The sequence below is a fragment of the Chaetodon auriga genome, chromosome 2, assembly GCF_051107435.1.
Source record: "Chaetodon auriga isolate fChaAug3 chromosome 2, fChaAug3.hap1, whole genome shotgun sequence".
NCBI classification, from domain to species: Eukaryota; Metazoa; Chordata; class Actinopteri; order Chaetodontiformes; family Chaetodontidae; genus Chaetodon; species Chaetodon auriga.
In genome coordinates this window covers 728,787-750,502 of record NC_135075.1, presented here as the reverse complement: position 1 = coordinate 750,502, position 21,716 = coordinate 728,787, and the positions used below count along the sequence as shown (strand labels likewise).

At 40.6% G+C, this 21,716-nt stretch overlaps 1 protein-coding gene across 6 annotated transcripts in view; it reads left to right on the top strand.

Moving 5' to 3' along the window:
• plekha6 (pleckstrin homology domain containing, family A member 6) overlaps positions 1-21,716 on the top strand; it is a 289,330-nt gene that overhangs the window by 200,932 nt on the left and 66,682 nt on the right. For 3 of the 6 annotated variants that reach the window (XM_076749470.1, XM_076749461.1, XM_076749477.1), the window contains one exon: positions 2,181-2,281. In XM_076749470.1, coding sequence (XP_076605585.1) covers positions 2,181-2,281 — 101 coding nt within the window. Of the gene's footprint in view, positions 1-1,885; positions 2,282-20,957; positions 21,130-21,716 lie in introns of those variants that run through there. The other 3 variants (XM_076749505.1, XM_076749484.1, XM_076749494.1) reach the window with 2 other exon arrangements.

Here is a 21,716-nt window from a genome sequence, read left to right as displayed (position 1 = left end):
AAATCTACAATATATTTCGGTCCTAGACCATTTAATGCTTTGTAGACCAACAGTAAGATTTTGAAGTCTATTCTTTGATTCACAGGAAGCCAATGTAGTGATCTGAGGACTGGTGTAATATGGTCCATTTTTCTGGTGTTTGTAAGGACTTGTGCAGCAGCATTTTGAATCAGCTGTAGTTGCCTAATTGATTTTTTGTTTAGGCCAGTAAAGACTCCATTGGAATAGTCCAACCTACTGAAAATAAATGCAGATAAATGGACATCTCAGTGATCACACAAGGAAGATCCACTTCTGAGGATGCCCCCTTGCACCAACCCTTTTTGCACTTTAAAAAGAACCTTTGGCACAAGCAATGAGAGAAGACAGTAATACTAACAATAATTTTGGTCAGTAACAAGTAACACAAAGTAGCATTGTATTCTGATGATGTTTTGCTATATATCTGTAATCCAGATGTCCACATTCAGAATGTAAACTCAGTATAAGAAAATGCAAATATTCACATTTAATTACAACCCATTGCTCAAACTGAAACGCATAGTCCCCACTGACTGGTCTCAAAAAGCAATCAAGTACCTGGGAGTTTTAGTTAGACACACAAGTTTGAAATTGAAAATAAGAAAATTAAAGAGGATCTTAGTAATTGGTCAACATCCCTACTGAATTTTAGTGCAAGAGTTGACACTGTAAAAATGCATATTTTACAGGTCACTACCAGTTTAAGTTCCTGTTAATGATTAAAGGTTCTACTTTATTTATCCTCAGTGTCGATTGCCATGATGACTGCTATGATGATTAATAAAATATACTGACTTTAAATCATGTTAAATATTGCACATTTAAGTACTATAAACATTCCGTTATGATGATGAGCCCAACCAAATCTGTTGGGATTGTGTTTCATCATAATATCATTTAATTAGATAAAAGATAAGAAACTTCATAACAAAGAAACTGTTACCTATGTATATAAAGGTTATTCAAAGATACATTGCAAACACCTGCAAACACTCAAGGTGAACATGTTTGCAAAGAGGTCCTAATGGTCTGATGACCACTCAAAGCATTTTTACAACACAAGTCTCTATTCACCCATTCACACACACATTTGTACGATGGCACTGCATCAAGGACAATTTGGGGTTCGGTATGTTACCCAAGAATACTTTGACATGCAGATTACCGAGGCCACTGATCCTCTGAGAAGTGGACGACCTCTCTACCTCCTGAGCCACAGCCACCTGTAATCCAGATCTCTGTTTATAAAGTGAGAGGTACCATCACAATTATGATAAATGAAACCAAAACCATCTGAATGGACAGATAGTCATCCTTGAAGTAAAAATGTATGATTAATTTGGTAATTTACCTGTGAAAATACCCCCAAATTAGCAAATTACAGCTTGTCTGAGATGTGAAATGTCTAATTCTGTGTTTTACAGTGTCTAAGTGTGGCAGTGTCTAAGTGTGTCTTTATACCTGTTGTCACTTTATGCATGCATGCATATATGTGTGTGTGTGTGTGTGTGTGTGTGTGTGTGTGTCTTCTTTTGTGAAGACAAGCAGCAGGTACAGTTGGCTGTGGGCCGAGATTCCTGCAACACTGAGTCACATGGGCTGATTATTATCTCGCGCAATAACACACACAGAGCAGAGATCAGCGCATTGTATGATTGCACAAGCCCTTCCCCCTCCCTCAGATCTCTCCTTCTCCCTCTCGCTCTCTCTCCCTGCTCCCTTGCCCTCTTTTGCATGCTCTCTCTCTCCCTCTTTCTCTCTCTCTTCCTCTCTCTCTGCAACACACACACACATACTCTCAGTCAGTGGTAGAGACAGTGTTGTTGCAGAGCCATGTTTGGGAAATAAGAGGTAGGAGGTCACAGAGAGAGAGGAGTGTATCCATTTTTTAACTCCTGAAATTTTCATGCTTCATGCACTGGTGCTCCCCTTCTGCAGTGCTGAATGTGTGAGCCATTACAGCTGCTTATCACAGGGACCCTTGGATCATAATGGATTTCTATTCTAGGAAGCTGCCACCACGAGAGCAGACTGTGCTGGGAGGAGAGAAGCTTTTATTCTCATGCTTGGACCGGAGTAGTAGCCATGTACCGGATTGTTATTCTGTTTCTCTGATTCTTCCTGGGATGTTTTCACACTTTCATTTTCCCTCTTCACAGATGAGAAGGAGGACACGGTGTTAGGCAGTTTGCCGCTGCTCAGCTTCCAAATTGGAGGAGTGGGACCTTTGGATAACATCACCCGCAAGTTTGCCTTTAAGGTCAGTAAATTTCCCACCTCTAAACCTAGTAACATTTCAGGGAAAATGCCGGAAAGGCTGTGCTGTCAGTGAAAGCAGTGACATTGAAGGGACCAGCACAAGGCTACATCCGTCTGATGTAAGACACTCTCAAATGGAGCAAGTGAACCAATTACAAGACCCTGCTGATGACATATTTGATTTGATTAGGTTACTTTTAATGTATCAAGTATGTGTCTGATTTAATTAGATTATTTAAAAAACACGACTTGTCTTGCAAACTTGTTCAGTATTAATACCTTACAAAAACACCAGACACTAACAGTTCGTTAGCGGTGCCTGAAAGATTATCCCAGTAATTTACCATGAACTATGTGTGAAAGAAGCTTTAAAGAAGCATTGCTCTAACCTTTGAGGACTCATCCATGTGCAATGTGACTGTGTATTGCAAAAGTAGGATTTGCTGATGTTTGAACTTGTGCCTTGCTTGCATCGCTGTGGCTTATCAGGGTGTTGGTTTGGTTCTAGTTGATCGATAGAAGCTGACTGACTTTAAGGTTTAGTGATATTATTGATGATGATGATTATGTTAGTTTATGACTGTTAAAGAGGCCCATGGGGCCTGAAGTGTCTTGCCTCATCAGAGTGGAGAGCTGATTTTTTGTTTTTATGTTTTATTTTGTTTTTCTGGTTGAGGAGGTAACCTTGAATTAGGAATTACACTATCTTGGGTTTTGATGTTTCAATGAATTCTGAGTACTGTTTCTTATTTTAGATTATATGTTGTTATTATGCAGCAGAACCTCCCACAATCATAACAACTTTTTATCTGACTGAACATAATGTTACATTATGTGCAATAATGGGACATTATAGGCAAAATCATGGACATAATCAATGAACATTTCGAACTATATACACTTACTTATTTGAGATTTGATATTATATGTACATAACTATATGCCACTTTCCGTACATATTGATATACGAATGAGATATATGTATATACATATATATATATAGTATTTGCACTCTATATGTTTCTCACCAACCTGTTACTGCAACTGCTTTACAATTTACCTCAGAATTATGCTTGATCTTGCATCCAGATGCAGTAATATCCCTAAAAAAGAGCATCATCTTTGTAGTCTGAAGACACAGTTGGAGTGCTGCCTCACCCAGCAGTTTTATTACTAGTGTACTTGTATTAAAACGTGTTTTAGTCAGACTTAATAACAATGAAAAACCAAAAATATAAGAATTGTATTTTGGGGTTACTGACAAATAGATCAAAGCTGTTTCCTCAGATCCTGATGAATCACATCAACAGCGCTGACAGTCAGGCATAAACAGAAAACCAGCAGCAGCAGCACACACACCCACCTGACAGAGCTGATTGTCAGAGTGAAATGAGTAAACATGAGAGATGAGGATGTAATGTAGGTTAGCTGAGTGTGATCTGCTGAGTATAGCTTTATATAAACTGGAATATTAGGCCTATTTTTCCATCAGCATCAGCATGAAAGACAGACAGACAGACAGACAGACAGGCACACACACACACACACACACACACACATACTCATACACACAGACAGCTCTCTCTCCTGCTCTTTCTATATATCTCTCTTTGATCTCGTCCTTGATCTGTGTCCCTTGTCTCACTGCAATCACTGTTTGACATTATCAATTTTCTTCACTTTTCAGAACATTTAGTTCTTTCTGTTGTTCTCTTTCACTGCATGTCCAGCACAAGCTCAAGTGCAAAGTCCACCACATGTACTAAGTGTGTACACACACACACACACACACACACACACACACACACACACACACACACACACACACACACAGGTTCTCCAAACACAACTGCAGAGACAGACTGAGTAAATAAATTCAGTGAGAGCTAACTTTCTGACTGGAACTATCCAGTGAGACTGGACAGTAAACTGAGTCTCCAGTCATCCTGCCATGACACCAAATTAATAGTAAGAAACTACAGTAATGTGCAATATTAATGTGAATGGCAATATTAGCAATGATGAAATATACACTGCTCAAAAAAATTAAAGGAACACTTCAATGCAGAGATGTTCACAGCATTTCATTTCAACTAGGCATCTGATTCTAACCACCTAACTGTTGTCACCTAATGTAGGAACAAGTTAACCCAATCCTAGTTGCTCTGATGTTTTAAACTTTGTGCATAAAAAGAGTCAAAACAAGTGTTACAGTGGAAAAGCTGTTTATATAAAAAGCAAAACACAACAAACTACACTGCTCAGAAAGATTAAGGGAACACTTAATCATCACAGTATAACACCAGGTCAGTTAAACTTCAGGGATATCAATCTGTCCACTTAGGAAGAAGTGATTATGACTCAATTACACCTGCTTTGGTGCAAATGAAAGTGACAACAGGTGCAATGGAGAGGAAAAGGCAACACAATCCCCAAAAAGGGAATGGTTTTGCGTGTGGTGGCCACAGACAATTGCTCTCTCCTTATCCTTCCTGACTGATTCTTCTTTAGTTTTGAGTTCTATTAGTGTCCTTTTTACTACTGGTAGCACAGCATGGACGATATAACAGGAGACCTGCCATTACACAAGGAAAGCTGTCCAGGGCCGTAGAAGGGAATCAACCAGGTATCTGTTCCTTTGTCCAGCAAGGAACAGGAGGAGCACTGCCAGAGCCCTACAAAATGATCTACAGCAGGCTACTGGTGTGCATGTTTCTGACCAGACTGTCAGAAACAGACACCATGAGGGTGGCACGAGGGCCCAACATCCTGTAGTGGGACCTGAGCTCACAGCCCAGCACCATGCAGCTCGATTGGCATTTGTCAGAGAACAACAGAATTGGCAGGTTCGCCACTGGCGCCCTGCTCTCTTCATAGATGAGAGCAAGTTCACACTGAGCACATGTGACAGGCATCAAAGAGTCTGGAGACGCTGTTGAACGTTATGCCTGTCATATCATTAAGCATGACCGGTTTGGCAGTTGGTCAGTGATTGTCTGGGGAGGCATATCCTTTGGAGGGTCGCACAGACCTCCATGTCATAGCCAGTGGTACACTGACTGCTGTTAGGTCTCAGGATGAAGTCAGAGCCATTGTCGGACCTTACGCTGGTGCAGAGTTGGTCCTGAGAGTGGGCCCTGAGTTCCTCCCAGTGCAGGACAATGCCCGGCCTCATATGGCCAGAATGTATAGGCAGTTCCTGGAGGACGAAGGCATTGATGCCATTGACTAGCCTTCCTGTTCCTCCAACCTAAATCCAATTGAGCACCTATGGAACGTTATATATTGGTGCATCTGAAGCCACCAAGTACCGCCACAGACTGTCCATGAGCTAACAGATGCCCTGATATAGGTCTGCGTGGAGATCCCTCAGGACACCATCCATTGACTCATCAGGAGCATGCCTAGACATTGTCATACACACTGCTGAGTCACATTATGAGTTGCCATAATGAAATTCATGAAACTTGGATCAGTCTGTGTCAGTCTTTAATTTTTTTACTTTGATGTTTGGTGTTTGGTGTTTGGTGTATTTTGAATCCTGCCCTCAATTGGTTGATGATTTTGGTTTCCGTTGACCGTTGTTGCAGTGCATTTTTCTCACACTTCCACATGTTCCCAAGGTGTTTTGTCCAAATATAGCTGAGTTAAAAGGCTAACTGCATCATAATAAAGTAAAGCTATAAATATATTGGAGAAAAATCAAAATAGGAGTTGGCATAAAATAGAGAAGGTAAATATAAAACACTATGAAAGTGACTTTGAATCAAAGTTATTGTGAAGAAGTGATTTTAAAGTCAATAGTGATTCTGCCAGGCTGAGAGTGACAGTTCAAAGCAGAGAGCTCACAAAAGAAAAGAACATAATTTCTAGAGATACTATATATTGGGCTGCGTCACAGTCAGGGTATCCCTTTCCCCTGCTCCCAGTCTTTGTGCTAACCTAAGCAAGATACTGATCTTCTCCTTTCACTCTCTAAAAGAAAGCAAATGAACATGTTTGACACATGTACATGTATATATATATGTATATATATATATATGTATATGTGTATATATATATATATATATATATATGTGTGTGTGTGTGTGTGTGTGTGTGTGTGTGTGTGTATATATATATATATATGTATATATATGTGTGTATGTGTGTGTGTGTGTGTGTGTGTGGATATATATATATATATATCCACACACACACACACATATATATATATATATATATACACATATATATACATGTATATATAAAGGTCATAGTGAAATCCTTTTCATCTTTATCTTTCATTCAGCTCAGTCTGACTGGGTCTGTGTCTTTGGAGGATTAGTGGCACTGACTTGTTTCACATAGAAAATCCTTTTTCATGCCAAAATGTAAACAGTGTCATCCAGCTACCTTAGTTGTTTACCTACATGGAAGAGATCTCTGCTCTTCTGGAGTTTTTTTATTACTATTATTTTTTCAATCAGCAGCTCAGTCAGAGAGCTGTTGAAACCTGTTGTACCTGTGGCTTCACTACCTGACTCTATAGAGGTGTGGCTGTATAAGGGAGACATTCAGTAAGAGGAGATATCTCTGTCATGCTGAAGGTTTTGTTGTGTCTCAGTCTTCAAATCAAACCAAAATTCTGGTATGTAGTTGTAACCAAAGTTCTAAATATTACCATTAGAAATCTTAATTCATGATCTTTGGGTGCAAGTACAATTCAAGTAAAATTGTATTTATGTCTTCTGCAAGAGAATTGGCACTTGTACAACACGGCTTAAATACCATGTTCTCATTACCTTACCTCCTCAGACTGTTGAGTGAATGATTAAACAGGGAATTTAGGTGTGTGTGTGTGTGTGTGTGTGTGTGTGTGGAGGCAGGAGGGTAAGCGCGTGTGTGTATGTGTGACTCATAGGGTTACATTAATGGGTGTGACCTGTGTGTGCAGTGACGTTTAACCTCACCCTTTCTGAAAGCAGTTTGACAGAACTATCAGGTGACCATGAGAAGAAGAGTGTTCATTCCTTTGCGTCGTTTCTTCTGCTGTTTCTCTATTCTTGTGTTCATGTCACTGACTGAGGCAGCATTCATTCTATGTCCACATATCCTATTTTGCGTGAAGGAAGGACACACACCCCAGACTGATTACCAGCCTATCAAAGGGGTAACAAACAAAGATAAACTCATTTACACCATTCAAATATTTTTGGACTTTTGGAGAAAACAGGCAGATGTGGTCAACATTCACACTCTGCACAGTCAGCTCAAGTGAGTTTGAAACATACAATCTATTTGCTACAAGAAAACCACTGAGATAGCATGGAGTGAATAATATCTTCAGGGATGCATCCCTCTGTTTGAACATTAGTGTGTAGAGTTAATTTCATGGTTATCTGCCTATTTCATTATGAAATGTCTTTTGTTTGAAGTAAAGGGATGTTTCATGGCTAATTTTATTTTTTTTATTTATTTATTTTTACTAATGTTGGCACATAATACCCCTCTTAAACCAAAATTAGCACATGTATGCATTTTTTTAAACATGGGTAAACCTAAAATTTTTTTGTCCATTGCCATTCGTCAAGTTTGCCTTTCTGTTCTTTCTTTTTTCTCGACATCATGCAAGCGCTGGAAAACAGAGAACACCAGAAAACAACATGGAGGGCAGTGACAATGTTACGTTGGTTACTTATTTCTATCATTTACATTAGTCCCTCCATCAGAGTCACTGACTGAACAATTACCCTCCAAACAGGAGAAGCGATAGCATCAAAAGGAGGTGCATAAAACTGACATGACACTGTCATTACCATGACATGAAGCTTCGCATAAACATGAAGGAGTTTTAATGAATGTATATGACTACTGTCCTTAAGTGGTATTCAGTCACTTATGTCATTTTTAATGCAAAGTTGACATTATTTGAGATGTCTTTATTATGAATTTTTTTTTTAGATTTAGAAGTTCTAAATTTTATAGGGAGCCAGTGCAGTGATTAAATATGGGAGAAATATGATCTCTTTTCCTAGTTTTTGTCTGAACATGTGGTACAGCATTCTGGATCTGTTGGAGAGTCAGTTAAGTCAGTTAAGTGACTTACTAGGGCAGCCTGATAGTAAGGAATTGCAATAATCCAGCCTGGACGTAAGAAATGCTTTTTTTTTTTTTTTGCAATGTTACATAGGTCAAAATGGCCAGTCCTTGAAATTTGCTTTACGTGAGTGTTAAAGGTTATATCCTAATTAAAGACAACTTATAGATCCCATAAGAGTAGCTATATCACTAGATATAGAAACCAATCAGTTAACTAAACCTCAGGCAAAGGGCATAAAGACCTGGATATATCTAGTGATATTGCTACTCTGGATCGGGGAAAATAGGTAAAGAAGACATGACGAGCTTGGTCAGTGCTCAAGTGCTACAAATGCATCAGCTGCTCAGGGAGGGAGTGTGTATGATCGGGTTTTGGGCCAAGTACAATAATTTCAGGTTTGTCTAAATTTCCCAGCAGAGAGTTACAGGTCATCCGGGTATTTAAGAGATTAGATTAGATTAAATTCAACTTTGTCGTCATTGTCTGAGTGCAGCACAGAGACAACAAAATGAAGATTAGCATCTAACCACAAGGGCAAATAGTCGAGGTGGTAAGAGGGGGTTGTTGTTAATTAGGCCTATCACCGTGGTGTCGTCTGCAGACTTGATGATGGAGTTGGAACCATGCACAGGCACAAAGTCATGGGTGAAGAGGGAGTAGAGGAGAGGGCTCAGCACACAGCCCTGTGGGATGCTGGTGTTCAGCATCAGGTGGCCGAGGTGCAGTTGTCTAACCTAACAGACTGGGGTCTGTTGGTCAGGAAGTCCAGTTACGGAGGGAGGTGCTGATGCCAAGGTCACTGAGTTTGTTGACCAGCTTGGAGGGGATGACTGTGTTGAATGCTGAGCTGAAGTCAATGAACAGCATCCTTACATAGGTGTTGTTGTTGTCCAGTTACGTTAGGGTGGAATGCAGTGCCATGGAGATGGCATCCTCTGTTGACTTGTTTGGGTAGTAGGCAAACTGATGGGGGTCCAGTGTGGGGGAAGACAGCATTTGAGGTGGGCCAAGACCAGCCTCTCAAAGCACTTGGTGATGATGGGGGTGAGTGCGACAGGGCGGAAGTCACTTAGGCTCACTGCAGCTGACTGCTTTGGTACCGGCACAATGGTGGTGGTCTTCAGGCATGTGGGGACTGCTGCCTCGGCCAGTGACAGGTTAAAGATGTCTGTGAAGAACCCAGCCAGCTGGTCTGCATAGGCCAGGCATGGCTCCATCAGGGTGTGCAGTTTGTTGTTTGTGGATAGTAGCATACAGGTCTTTCATTGCTAGTTTAGCATTAGCATCTGGGGGATAAAAGATACAGTTATCATGGTGGATGTAAACTCTCTAGGCAGATAAAAAGGCCTGCACTTGATCATCAGATATTCCAGATTAGCGGAACAGTGGCTACCGGTCATAACAGTTTGTACACCAAGTTTTGTTAATGTACACTGAACAAAAATATAAATGCAACACTTTTGTTTTTGCTCCCATTTTTCATGAGCTGAACTCAAAGATCTAACACATTTTCTTTATACACATCAAGACCATTTCTCTCAAATATTGTTCACAAATCTGTCTAAATCTGTGTTAGTGAGCACTTCTCCTTTGCCAAAATAATCCATCCCACCTCACAGGTGTGGCATATCAAGATGCTGATTAGACAGCATGAATATTGCACAGGTATGCCTTAGGCATCATGAAAGTGTTGCGTTTATATTTTTGTTCAGTGTAGATACACAGTCCTCTGCCCCTGGTCTTACCGGAGTGCTCTCTCATCTTGTCTGCTCTGAAGATGTGGCATCCCTGCAGCTCTATCACATTGTCTGGGATGCTGTTGTTAAGCCACGTTTCAGTGAAAATCATGACGTTGCACTCCATAAACATTCTCTGTGAGGTGATCCGAAATCATAGCTTATCCATTTTGTTCGCCAACAACGCCAAGAACATTGGCGAGGAAGATACTGGGAAGCAATAGCCGGTGCGGGGTTAGCCACACCTCTGCGCTTCCCTCTCCTTTGTTTATGATCTCGCCGATGGTCGCTTCTGGTTGGCATAGCTGGGTTGGTCGGCCTTGTCCTGCCGATCTCTTGGGGGAGCTTAAGTTTGTTGAAAACACTGCTTGTGCATTGAAATCTTAAATCCAAAAGTTGTTGTCTGTTCGAGGAAGTGTTCCCAAAGCTTTACTGAGTAAACAGACTTGAAATCAATAAGAAAATAATAACTTTTTCATGAATTCTAGTGAAACACTGAGCCTCACATTGTGCATGCGCCCCCATCTTGGTATTATACCAATATTATATTATGTTCTTTGCTTGAAGATTAGTTAACTGAATTGGTTTCATCTGGCTTCACCGATAAATACAACTGGATATCATCTACATAGCAATACAAATTATGTATGTCTATGCATGTTTCCCAATAATTTTGTCTAAAGAAAGCATATATAGCGTGAATTGTATCACTCCAGGCATAAAACCAGTTAGTGATGGGAATTATATAAAAATTATATTATATAAGATCTGGCTGTCTTAAAAGAGCCGGTTCTTATAGCTCAACTCTCTTAAAAGGGCCAGCTCTTTCGGCTCCAAAGTGGCTCCTCAGAGTTTTGTTAAATTAATCTATTACCAAAAATAATGTAAATTTATATGTAATATGGATGACTAATATACAAAACACACTTTATATCAAATTTTACTGCATTTCATTTGGTCACTCATTTTCTCAGCTTTCCAGCGTTTTCTGTCTGTCATGGCTGTGTGTGTGTGTGTGTGTGTGTGTGTGTGTGTGTGTGTGTGTGTGTGTGTGTGTGTGCTGTGTCTATAACCCCCGCCCCTCCCCCTCCTGCTCAGTACCAATCATGTGTGGCTTGAACAGGAAAAAAAAAATTAAAAAAACAAAGCGGCTCTGGCTCCCAGGCAGGAACCGGCTCCAATCTTTCATTTCAAAGAACCAGCTCTAAGAGCTGTTTTGACACATCACTAGAACCAGTCTCAGATGGTCAATGGTGTTGAATGCAGTACAGAGACAAGGCCTTTGTCCGCTGTAATAGAAAGTCACTTGTAGCATTGAACAGTGCTGTCTGTGCTATGATGCACTCCAAATCCTTTGTAGAAAGTCATACAACTTATTGGCAATTCCTTTGGATATAGATATTTAATAATGGTAACTTTAAAGGACTGTGGTACAGAACCTATTAATAAAGAGGGGTTAATCATATCTGGTAAAGAAGTGCCAATTAAAGGAACAACGTCTTTAAGCTGCCTATTTGGGATGGGGTCAGGTTCATGATTTTGATGAGCAAATCATTGAGGTTACCTGGTTAGGGACGGTGGGAGAAAAATAGTATAAATATATATCACATTTAATGGTTGTTTCTATGATTCCAGTGTCTGAAGATAAATTGGCACCAGTTGAGAGCAGGAGATGATGAATTTCATCTTGAGCAAATATAACTGTATCATTTAAGAAGTTCTCAAAGTCATTACTACTAAGAGCTATAGGAATACATGGCTCAACAGAATTATGACTCTCAATGAAGTTATGATAACTTGACATTCATTTGTTGATTTAATTAATCATGAAAGCATAAAAAACTGAAAGAAAATATTTAGCTTTATGTGTTACATTACATCAAATGGCTCTCACATGGTAGGTTTTGACACTGATAGTCATGCCATTAAAATTGTGCCATGAATATTTTTGTCTCCCTCAACTACAGTGGCACCTTTGGACTAGTCATCAAAATGACATTAAGTTTGATTAAACTGTCAGTTGCTTTTATAAGGGTGTCATGAAAAAATTCCATGACCTTAACTGCAGTGGTACAATTATGACTTCTCATGAGGATGGCGGCACCCTGTTTGGCTGCAGCTGCATGGGCTCGCAACAGTTACAGTTTTTTGAATCAAAATATCCCATCAAGGATGGCAAAAATAGTCCAGACTCTCAGTAAGATAGTATATGATCGCCAGCTGTTGCTGGAATTACGATCATCCAGCAACTTCAGCTTCGTAGATGCGACCACTTTGGAGTGTTTACGTAGCCTCGGAGCACTATGCTGGCAACACCCAGGGGCCTATGGTGCAGTGGACTTGCCTAACAGCACAAGCCGACAGAGATCCAAGCGGAGGCAGTGTGACTGAAGGTGGAAGTGTGGCTACTTAGGTGGGCTAACAGCAAAGCTAAAAGCTAAACCTTACAAAACACCACTTCCATCACCTTCCCCTCCAACATTTGCTCCCTAGAGAATAAAATAGATCATCTGAAATGGAATTCACATCAAAATGGGAGTAAAGGAACTGCTGTGCAATAGTACTGATAGAGACATGGTTCAACTCATCAATTCCAGAAAATGCTGTTAGCATCGAGGGGCTGGCTACATTTCGTGTCAACAGGAGCTGTGCAACTGGCTACTTGACTTCCTCATTGAAAGACCAAAGTCAGTGCAGGTCGGACAGAAGACCTGTCATCACCCTCAGCACAGGCTCCCCTCAGGGCTTTGTCCTGAGCCCTCTGATGTTCACCCTGATGACTCATGACTGCGCTCCCAGGGCTGCCACCAACCACTCTGTAAAGGTGGCAGATGACACAACAGTGGTGGGCCTCATCAGAGACACAGAGACAACAACGACCTGGCTACAGAGAGGAGGTGGAACAGCTGGTGGGCTGGTCCAAAGCCAACAACCTCATTCTGAATGTGGACAAAACCAAAGAGATCATTGTATACTTCAGGAAGAACCAGCCCAGCCACGCTCCACTTCTCCTCAACAACCCAGCTGTGGAAGTGGTCAGCAGCACCAAATTCCTGGGGGGTTCACATCACAGACGACCTCACCTGGCCAGTGAACACCATGTCACTGGTCAAGAAGGGTACAGCAACACCTGCACTTCCTGCGCAGCATGAGGAGAGCCCACCTGCCCCCGCCCACCCTCACTAGCATCTTGACCAGCTGCATCTCTGTGTGTTGTGGCTGCAGTACTGCTGACTGGAGGAATGTGAGGAGAGTGGTGAGGACAGCGGAGAAAATCATTGGGACTTCTCTCCCCACCTAAATGCTGCATGTCCCATGCCAGAAACATAATCAGTGACTTCTCACACCCTCACCATGGCCCGTTCTCCCTGCTGGCCTCTGGAAAGAGGTTCTGAAGCATTTGGTGCAGGACCACCAGGTTCTGCAATAGCTTTTCCCCCAGGTCATCAGACTGCTGAACTCAAAATGAGCATTTTTGCATCATTATTACACCTCAGGTCATTTTTCACGAATGTACTTTAAAATAACCTCAGTGTATATTTCTGCTCTTTATTTTTAACATATTGTATATTCCTGCTGTTTATTTTACACACACACACACACACACACATATATATATATATATAAAACTGACTGGATATCTCAGTCCTCGTCATCTCATCATGAAGGACCCACAGAAGGGCCCAGTACCATCTACTGGCCGATAACCTGCCTGAGTACAACATGGAAGCTCCTGTCAGGCATCACAGCGGCTAAGATGAGCAGGCACATGGATCAGTACATGAGTAGAGCACAGAAAGGAATTGGCAACAACACCAGAGGAGCCAAACACCAACTACTGGTTCACAGGGCAGTCACCCAGGACTGTAAGACCAGAAGTACCAACCAGTGCACAGCCTGGATTGACTACAAGAAGGCCTATGACTCGGTGCCACACACGGATACTGGAGTGCCTAGACCTGTATAAGATCAAGAGGACACTTAGAGCCTTCATCAAGAACTTGATGGGGTTGTGGAAGCCAACTCACAGCCAATTGCAAAGGTGAGCATCAAATGTGGTATATCCCAAGGAGATGCACTGTCCCCCATGCTGTTCTGCATAGGCCTAAACCCCCTCAGCCAGATCATCACCAAGAGTGGCTTTGGATACCGATTCCCAAGTGGGACTACAATCAGCCACCTCCTACATGGATGACATCAAGCTGTATGCCAAGAGTGAGCGTGACATTGGCTCCCTCACTCACCTCACCAGGATATACAGCAATGACATCAGTATGTCATTCAGACTGGATAAGTGTGGATGGATGGTGTGCAGAAGAGGGAAGATGATCGCCACCGAAGGCGTTGAACTACCTGAAGGCAACACAGCAGATGTTCAGGACAGCTACAAATACCTAGGGATCCAAGAGGCAAATGGCAATCATGAGGAGGCGACACGGAGAACAACCACAGCCAAATACCTTCAAAGGGTGAGGCAGGAATGACAAGAACAAGATCCAGGCAATAAACACCTACGCCCTGCCAGTAATCAGATACCCTGCTGGTATAATATCCTGGCCACTGGAAGAAATGGAAGGCACTTATATCAAGACAAGGAAGCTCCTTACAATGCATGGAGGGTTTCACCCTAAGTCCAGCATCCTGAGGCTATACACTAAGCGGAAGACAGGAGGCCACGGACTAGTGAGCATCAGAGCCACTATCCAGGAGGAAACAGCAAGCCTCTGGGAGTACATCAGGAAGATGACCCCCCAGTGATGACCTGCTGAGTGAATGCCTCAGGCAGCAGAAGCCCAGTAAGGAGGAGCCAGAAGGGTTGGCATGGACAGACAAGCCCCTGCATGGCATGTACCATCGACAGCTTAAGGAAGTGGCTGATATAGCGAAAACATACCAGTGGCTGGAAAAGGCTGGACTGAAAGACAGCACAGAGGTATTGATCATGGCTGCACAAGAGCAAGCCTTGAACATAAGGTCAATAGAGGCCGGGATCTACCACAGCAGACAAGACCCCAGGTGCAGGCTGTGCATAGATGCCCCTGATACAATCCAGCACATAACAGCAGGGTGTAAGATGCTGGCAGGGAGGCATACATGGAGCGGCATAAGCAGGTGGCTAGCATCGTATACAGGAACATCTGTGCCAAGTATGGGCTGGAGGTCCCAGGATCAACGTGGAAGATGCCTCCAAAGGTGATCCAGAACGACCGAGCCAAGATCCTGTGGGACTTCCAGTTCCAGACAGACAAACTGGTGATGGCGAACCAACCAGACATAGTGGTGGTAGACAAAGAACAGACAGTCACAGTGGTGGATGTAGTGATCCCAAGTGACAGTAACATCAGGAAGAAAGAGCACGAGAAGCTGGAGAAATACCAGGATCTCAAGGAGGAGTTGGAGAAGATGAGGGGCATAAAGGCAAAAGTGGTCCCAGTAGTGATCGGGGCACTTGGAGCGGTAACCCCCAAGCTGGGAGAATGACTCAGGCAGATACCAAGAAGAAGAGCTTTAATGGATTCCCTGTCACCAAATTGGCATCTGTTGGTTTCAGAGGTTATGATCAGTTGTAAATGTTCATACCGGTCTAGCCATGTTCACTGGGAGCTATAGCACAGTGCTATTTGATTCTGCATATTAGTGTGTTTCCTGTAAATAATAATATAATAATAAACTTTGTATAAACTTGTAAGCACCTTTCATACAGGAATTGCAGTTCTTTACAACAAAGAAATCACATGCACCAAGTGAGTGCTTGACATAGAAAAGACATAAAACAGGGATAAAATATATATATATATATATATATGTATGTATGTATATATATATATATATACATACACACACACACACACACACGTATATATACACGTGTATATACGTATATATGTGTGTGTGTGTGTGTGTGTGTGTGTGTGTGTGTGCGTATATATATATATATATATACGCACACACACGTGTATATATATACATATATACATATATATACATACACACACACACACACACACACACCAGCTTATGTGTGTGTGTGTGTGTGTGTATATACATACATACATACATACATACATACATACATATATATATATATATATATATATATATATATATATATATATATATATATATATATATATATATATATGTATGTATAAGCTGGTGAATAAAACCCACTTTCTTGTAAAAACAGGAAGGTTGGAAAGGACTTCTCACAGATATTGCACTGAATGTGCATTTCATCCTCTTGCCATGCAACTAGTGGTCATATTAGGTCCTGCAGCATTCTCAAGACAACTGTGTAAAAAGACAACTTTGTACACAGTTGTCTTGAGTTACAGTAAGTGTACCCTCTGATCTTTTGAGTTTGGCATCATTCTACTTGATTTAGCCAACAGTCCATATTTCACTGAATCATCAGAATTTTTGACTTGAGGATGGAAACATTTATTCCTACATCCCTGTTTCCACAACAGTTGAAACACCGTATAAAATGTAAGTAGAAACAATGTGATGATTTGTAAAACACTGAAACCCCATTTTAAACTGAAAATAGCACAAAGGCTGCAAATGTTGAAACTGGGGAATTTTATTGTTTTTTTTGTTTTTTTTTAAATTATACCCTCATTTAGACTTTGATGGCAGCAACATTTTCCATTTTTCCATTTCCTGTTATATCACTTCTTCTTTTAACAACACTAAGCATTTGGGAACTGAGGAGACCAATTGCGATAATTTAAAAGTGGAAGGTTTTCCCTTTTCTGCTTCATGTACGATTTCAGCTGCAAGTTTGGGGTCTCCTTTGTGGTATATTACATTTTATAATGCACCAAACACTTTCAATAGGTGACAAGTTGGGAGTGCAGGCAGGCCAGTTTATTACCTGGACTCTTTTACTTTGGAGCTATGCTAATGTAAGACATGTACAGTGTGGTTTGGCATTGCTTTGCTGCATTTAGTGGGCATATAAGTTAGGGAAAAAGTTAGGGATATTTTGCATTTGAATGCACATGTCCAACTGTTCTATGTTTCAGTACATTTTGCACAACTTGCCATTCTCTAACAAGGAGCTGAACAGCAAAATTTACAACAGGTGTTTGATCCATGAATCAACCAATACATTTCCTGGTTCAAGTAGAATCGGTGTTTAAACAGTCCCCTTCATCATGCTGTTCACATTTTACATCACGAGACCAAAACGACACCTAAAAATTGATCAACAGTACCTCGCCATTGAGAGGCTTCAAACAGGATGTTCTCAGATGGAAGTGGCCATTGAGCTTAGGGTGTCACAGAGTGTCATCAGCAGGTTGCAACACAGATACAGAGAGACTGGAAGAGTCACAGAAAGGCATAGAAATGGACGTCCTTTGGCCACATCCCACACTGATGACTGCTTCATTGTGAACAGTGCCCTGTGGAACCGGATGATGAATGGCACTTAACTCCAGGCAGCGTGGTCTGCATGCTAAACGACCTGCAAGGGTACCTGACCACACCACCAGACATCGGCATTATCGTTTTGCATGGGCCAGGGAGTATTTATGCTGGACAAGGGACCAGCAGGCTTCAGTGCTGTTCTCTGATGAAAGTCGGTTCATGTTGAGCAGAAATGATGGTTGCCAACGATGTTGGAGACATCAAGGAGAGCGCTATGCATCAGCCACTGTTGTCACCAGACAAGCCTTTGGTGGTGGTGGTGTTACAGTGTGGGCAGGTGTTTCTAGTCAATACAGAACTGCCTTTGCTTCTACTTAAATGCCCTACTTTCATGATATAATATCACTGTAGCATGAACTTTTTACATTTTTCATGTATTTCACCCAAATATCCCTAACTTTCTGTGAGTAGTGTAAATTCAGCATTTAGTTTATTTAATAAACAAATAATTTCCCAAATTGGGATCAATAAAGAAACCATCTAAGTCTTACATATTACTTGACATGTACACCTCACCTTCACACTATGCTTCAAGTGGGAGTGGGTAATTAAAAAAATGCATGGGAGAGATAGTATAAATACATTGGAATTGGCAGAGCATGTCTCTGCACTTCATGGTTGCATTTATGTTTGGTGGATTTGTCATGCTGGTTCATGTAACTTTTCCCTCCATGTGATACATTAAAATCCATCTGGCATTTTACAAAAAGCATGACTTTGCATAATGTTGCTCTTCATTAAGTGCGGGTAAGTCTTGTCCCATTTCGTGAGATACTTAGACATGGTTTTAGCCATGACAGTTTTAAATTCCAGTGTTTGTTGAATGTGGCACTTATTGTAATGGTGAAGCCAAAGATAATTTTCCACATTGTGGACTATAAAGTTTAACATTTCTAACCTTCCTTCCTTCCTTTCTGCTTCCTTCTCAGTGGCCTTGTGAGGTATAATGTTGATATCTGTCACATTTCTTTTCTCTTTTATCAGTCCTTCCCTCTTTAACTACCAGAATAAATTAACAAAGGAAGGACAATGAAGGACACACACACATTTTAACTTCTGTCCTTGTAAGGACAATCATTGACATAATTGGTTGTCAAAGATAGCTGCACAAGTGCACACACACAACCTCTCTCTCTCTCTCTCTCTCTCTCTCTCTCTCTCTCTCTCTCTCTGTCTTCCCACAACCCCACCTCTATTGCTAGATAACTGCTGTCCCTCATACAGCCAATTGCATCACTTTATGTCACTGCTGGAGGTGAAGCCTCACACAAACGCTAACACACACAAGATGTCTTCACTCACTACTGCTTTACTCAGCAGCCAATTGAATATACAATCAATTTGTCAACACACTGCACTGACAAGATTGTTCACTACACCACTGTAACACACACAGAAACTCATTAAAATATATCATTCTTCAAAAAATATAATTTTATTAAACCATCATCACTACATTGTTTTGATAGAAATCAGGGTATATGGTTGAAAATCTGATTAAAATTAGATGTCACTGCATCTTTTATACGTCTTTGCAGACACTGTATTAGGAGTGAAGAGTGTGTTGATGGTGCAGAACTGGTAGAAGCAGGAGAAGGACTAGGTACGGATCAAAATCGTTCACATTAGATTAAAGTGAGATCACATCAAATTGTATTAGATCTCTCACTGTAAACTGATGAAGTATTCATATAGACCAGCAAGGGTGTTTGCTCAGTCAGCGTACCCATGGGAGTTTAAAATACAATACAAACAATATAACAATATGACAAGCAGCTATGTTGCAGAAGACAACTAACCACAGTTACAAGATTTGTTTCGTTATTTTCAGCATAAACTGAACATCCCGTGAGGAACCAGCATTGGAACTTTTAGGATGAACCATGTACTTGCTGGTTTTTGGACTCCTAGTGGCCTCAAAGAGATGAAATATTAATGATCAACTTGTAGATATGAACGCCATTGTGATGTATGTTATATCGCAGAGATAGTTATTGTGTCTATGAGGGAACATAGGAGCGCAAAATACAAAATACAAAATGAACTCTATATGTATACATATATATTGGCATAGAAAAATAATATCACTAATAAGAAAAATTCTACAGGAAATGAAGAATTGCAGCCTGAAACAAAATTGGGAGTGTTGAAACAATAGGATTAAGGCTTTGTTTAAAGCATTGGTCAAGATTTCATGTATATGAATGTCCAATATTGCTGTATCAAATGCCACACAGTCACTAATGTTGAGCATGGCCACCCCTGACACGGATCAGTGCATTAAGACATTGTGGCATGCTGTCCACAAGCTTGTTGATGTTGTCAGTGGGCAGGGCATCCCACTCTTCGGTTAGAGCCTGGGCTAACTCCTGTAGAGTTTGAGGAATATTGTCCCTCTCATTGATGGCTCGGTGTAAGGCATCCATGTCAATGCCAATCAATTATTCCAACTTATGGAAAACAGAGAGAGAGAAAAAATTAAATGTAACACTTTCTGTTTTGAAATAAATTTTCTATTGATCAGTATCAGCTTTGTGAATTTCCCTTGGGGATGAATAAAGTATCTATCTATCTATCTATCTATCTATCTATCTATCTATCTATCTATCTATCTATCTTGTTGTGATGGTGGTGTGATGTGGTTTTAATGTTATCTCCCATTTAGTGTAAATGTAGTTGTAGAATATGTCTGAGTCAGAAATAAATATGGACTAACAGTCTGAGCCTTGTGTGGCTCAGTTTTGTGCTGGCCCAATCACAAGAAATGTAATTGATTAAATATTATTTTGATAGATGCGGACCTTTGAGAACCCCTGTTCTAGAAGTTACTTTTGAACTTTGCATTTTAATTAAAAGTATTTTTATAACGGCGTTTTCTCACTTGGTTCCATTAAGATTCTGAAGTAATTGCAACTTCTTTGCTTGTGCTGCCTTCTTGTGGTTTTTTAGATTACATAGTGTATAATTAGATGGCATAATTCAATGCATTTATTCCTATTTAACCATCATTGTTGCTGTTGCTGTTATGTTTTATTTCAGTCATTTTAGTTTTTTTTAACAATAAGGACCATATTTACAGGGTCACATTAGCAATGTTCTCAATATGTACCCATACAAGGTTCTTCTTCCATTACTTACGTATACAATTAGTATCCATAGGGAGATGTTTGCTATTTTGTTAAAGTGTCAATTGTTCATGTGGAGGTAGTGATAACACATATTGATTTGTATTTAAAACCTGTATGTGCTTCACAGTGAATAGGGCATTGAAAACATCAGGAACCAAAATAATGTTCTCAAAGTAGACAACAGTTCAATAGTTTAAGTTTGTCTTTTAAGAATAAAATAAAAGCTTCTTCATGTGTATCTTGTTTGTAATGTAAGGTTCCAGGTGTTCACAACCGTCTTTCCTCTTCCTCAGTGAGTCACAGCCTTGAGGGATACATATTCAGGCTAACCAGCAGTGAGCAGTGACCTTTGACACCACAAACCTTAACCCCCCACCCTCCTAACTTTCTCCTCTCCCTCTCACCGTTGTCCACTCCTGTGAGGTCTGCTGGCCCTTGCTGTCTCCTGTTTCAGTAGAAAGTACAGTAGGTAGGGTGTTGATGTTTTACTACCCTTCTTTTTATTAATTGTCCTGTCTATAAAGATTGCATGATTACATCTTTATGTGTCTTGTACTGTATGTCTGCATGTTACTTGGATACATAAAGGATTCACACATAATAGTCTTGTCTTGTTATGTGTTGGCTGTAGAGTTACTTACTGCATGTCAACTCTGCTGATGAAAGGTGAACACCCTCTGATTTTGTTATTACAACCAGTGCCACTTATGTAAACCCTATAATGTTTTAAAACTCATCTGTCTGTGAACTGGTTTGAGTTTCAAAACATAAGGAGGACATTTAAAGATTTAGAGGCGCTATTTGGGAGTGCAACAGAATCAATGAGTGTAGCTGTAATGCAAGACCAGTCAACCAGAGGGTTGTGCATGAATATGGTTCCTGGATAATTATGGTTCATCTGCTTTTCCTAGTTATGTCCATTAATTGTCCAACCTGTATTCCAAAAAAAGTTGGGGCACTAGGTAAAATTAAATACAACAAAGTGTGATACCTTTTTGATACATACTTAACTGAAAACTGTAGAAAACATATTTCCCTCATCAACTTATTGATTGA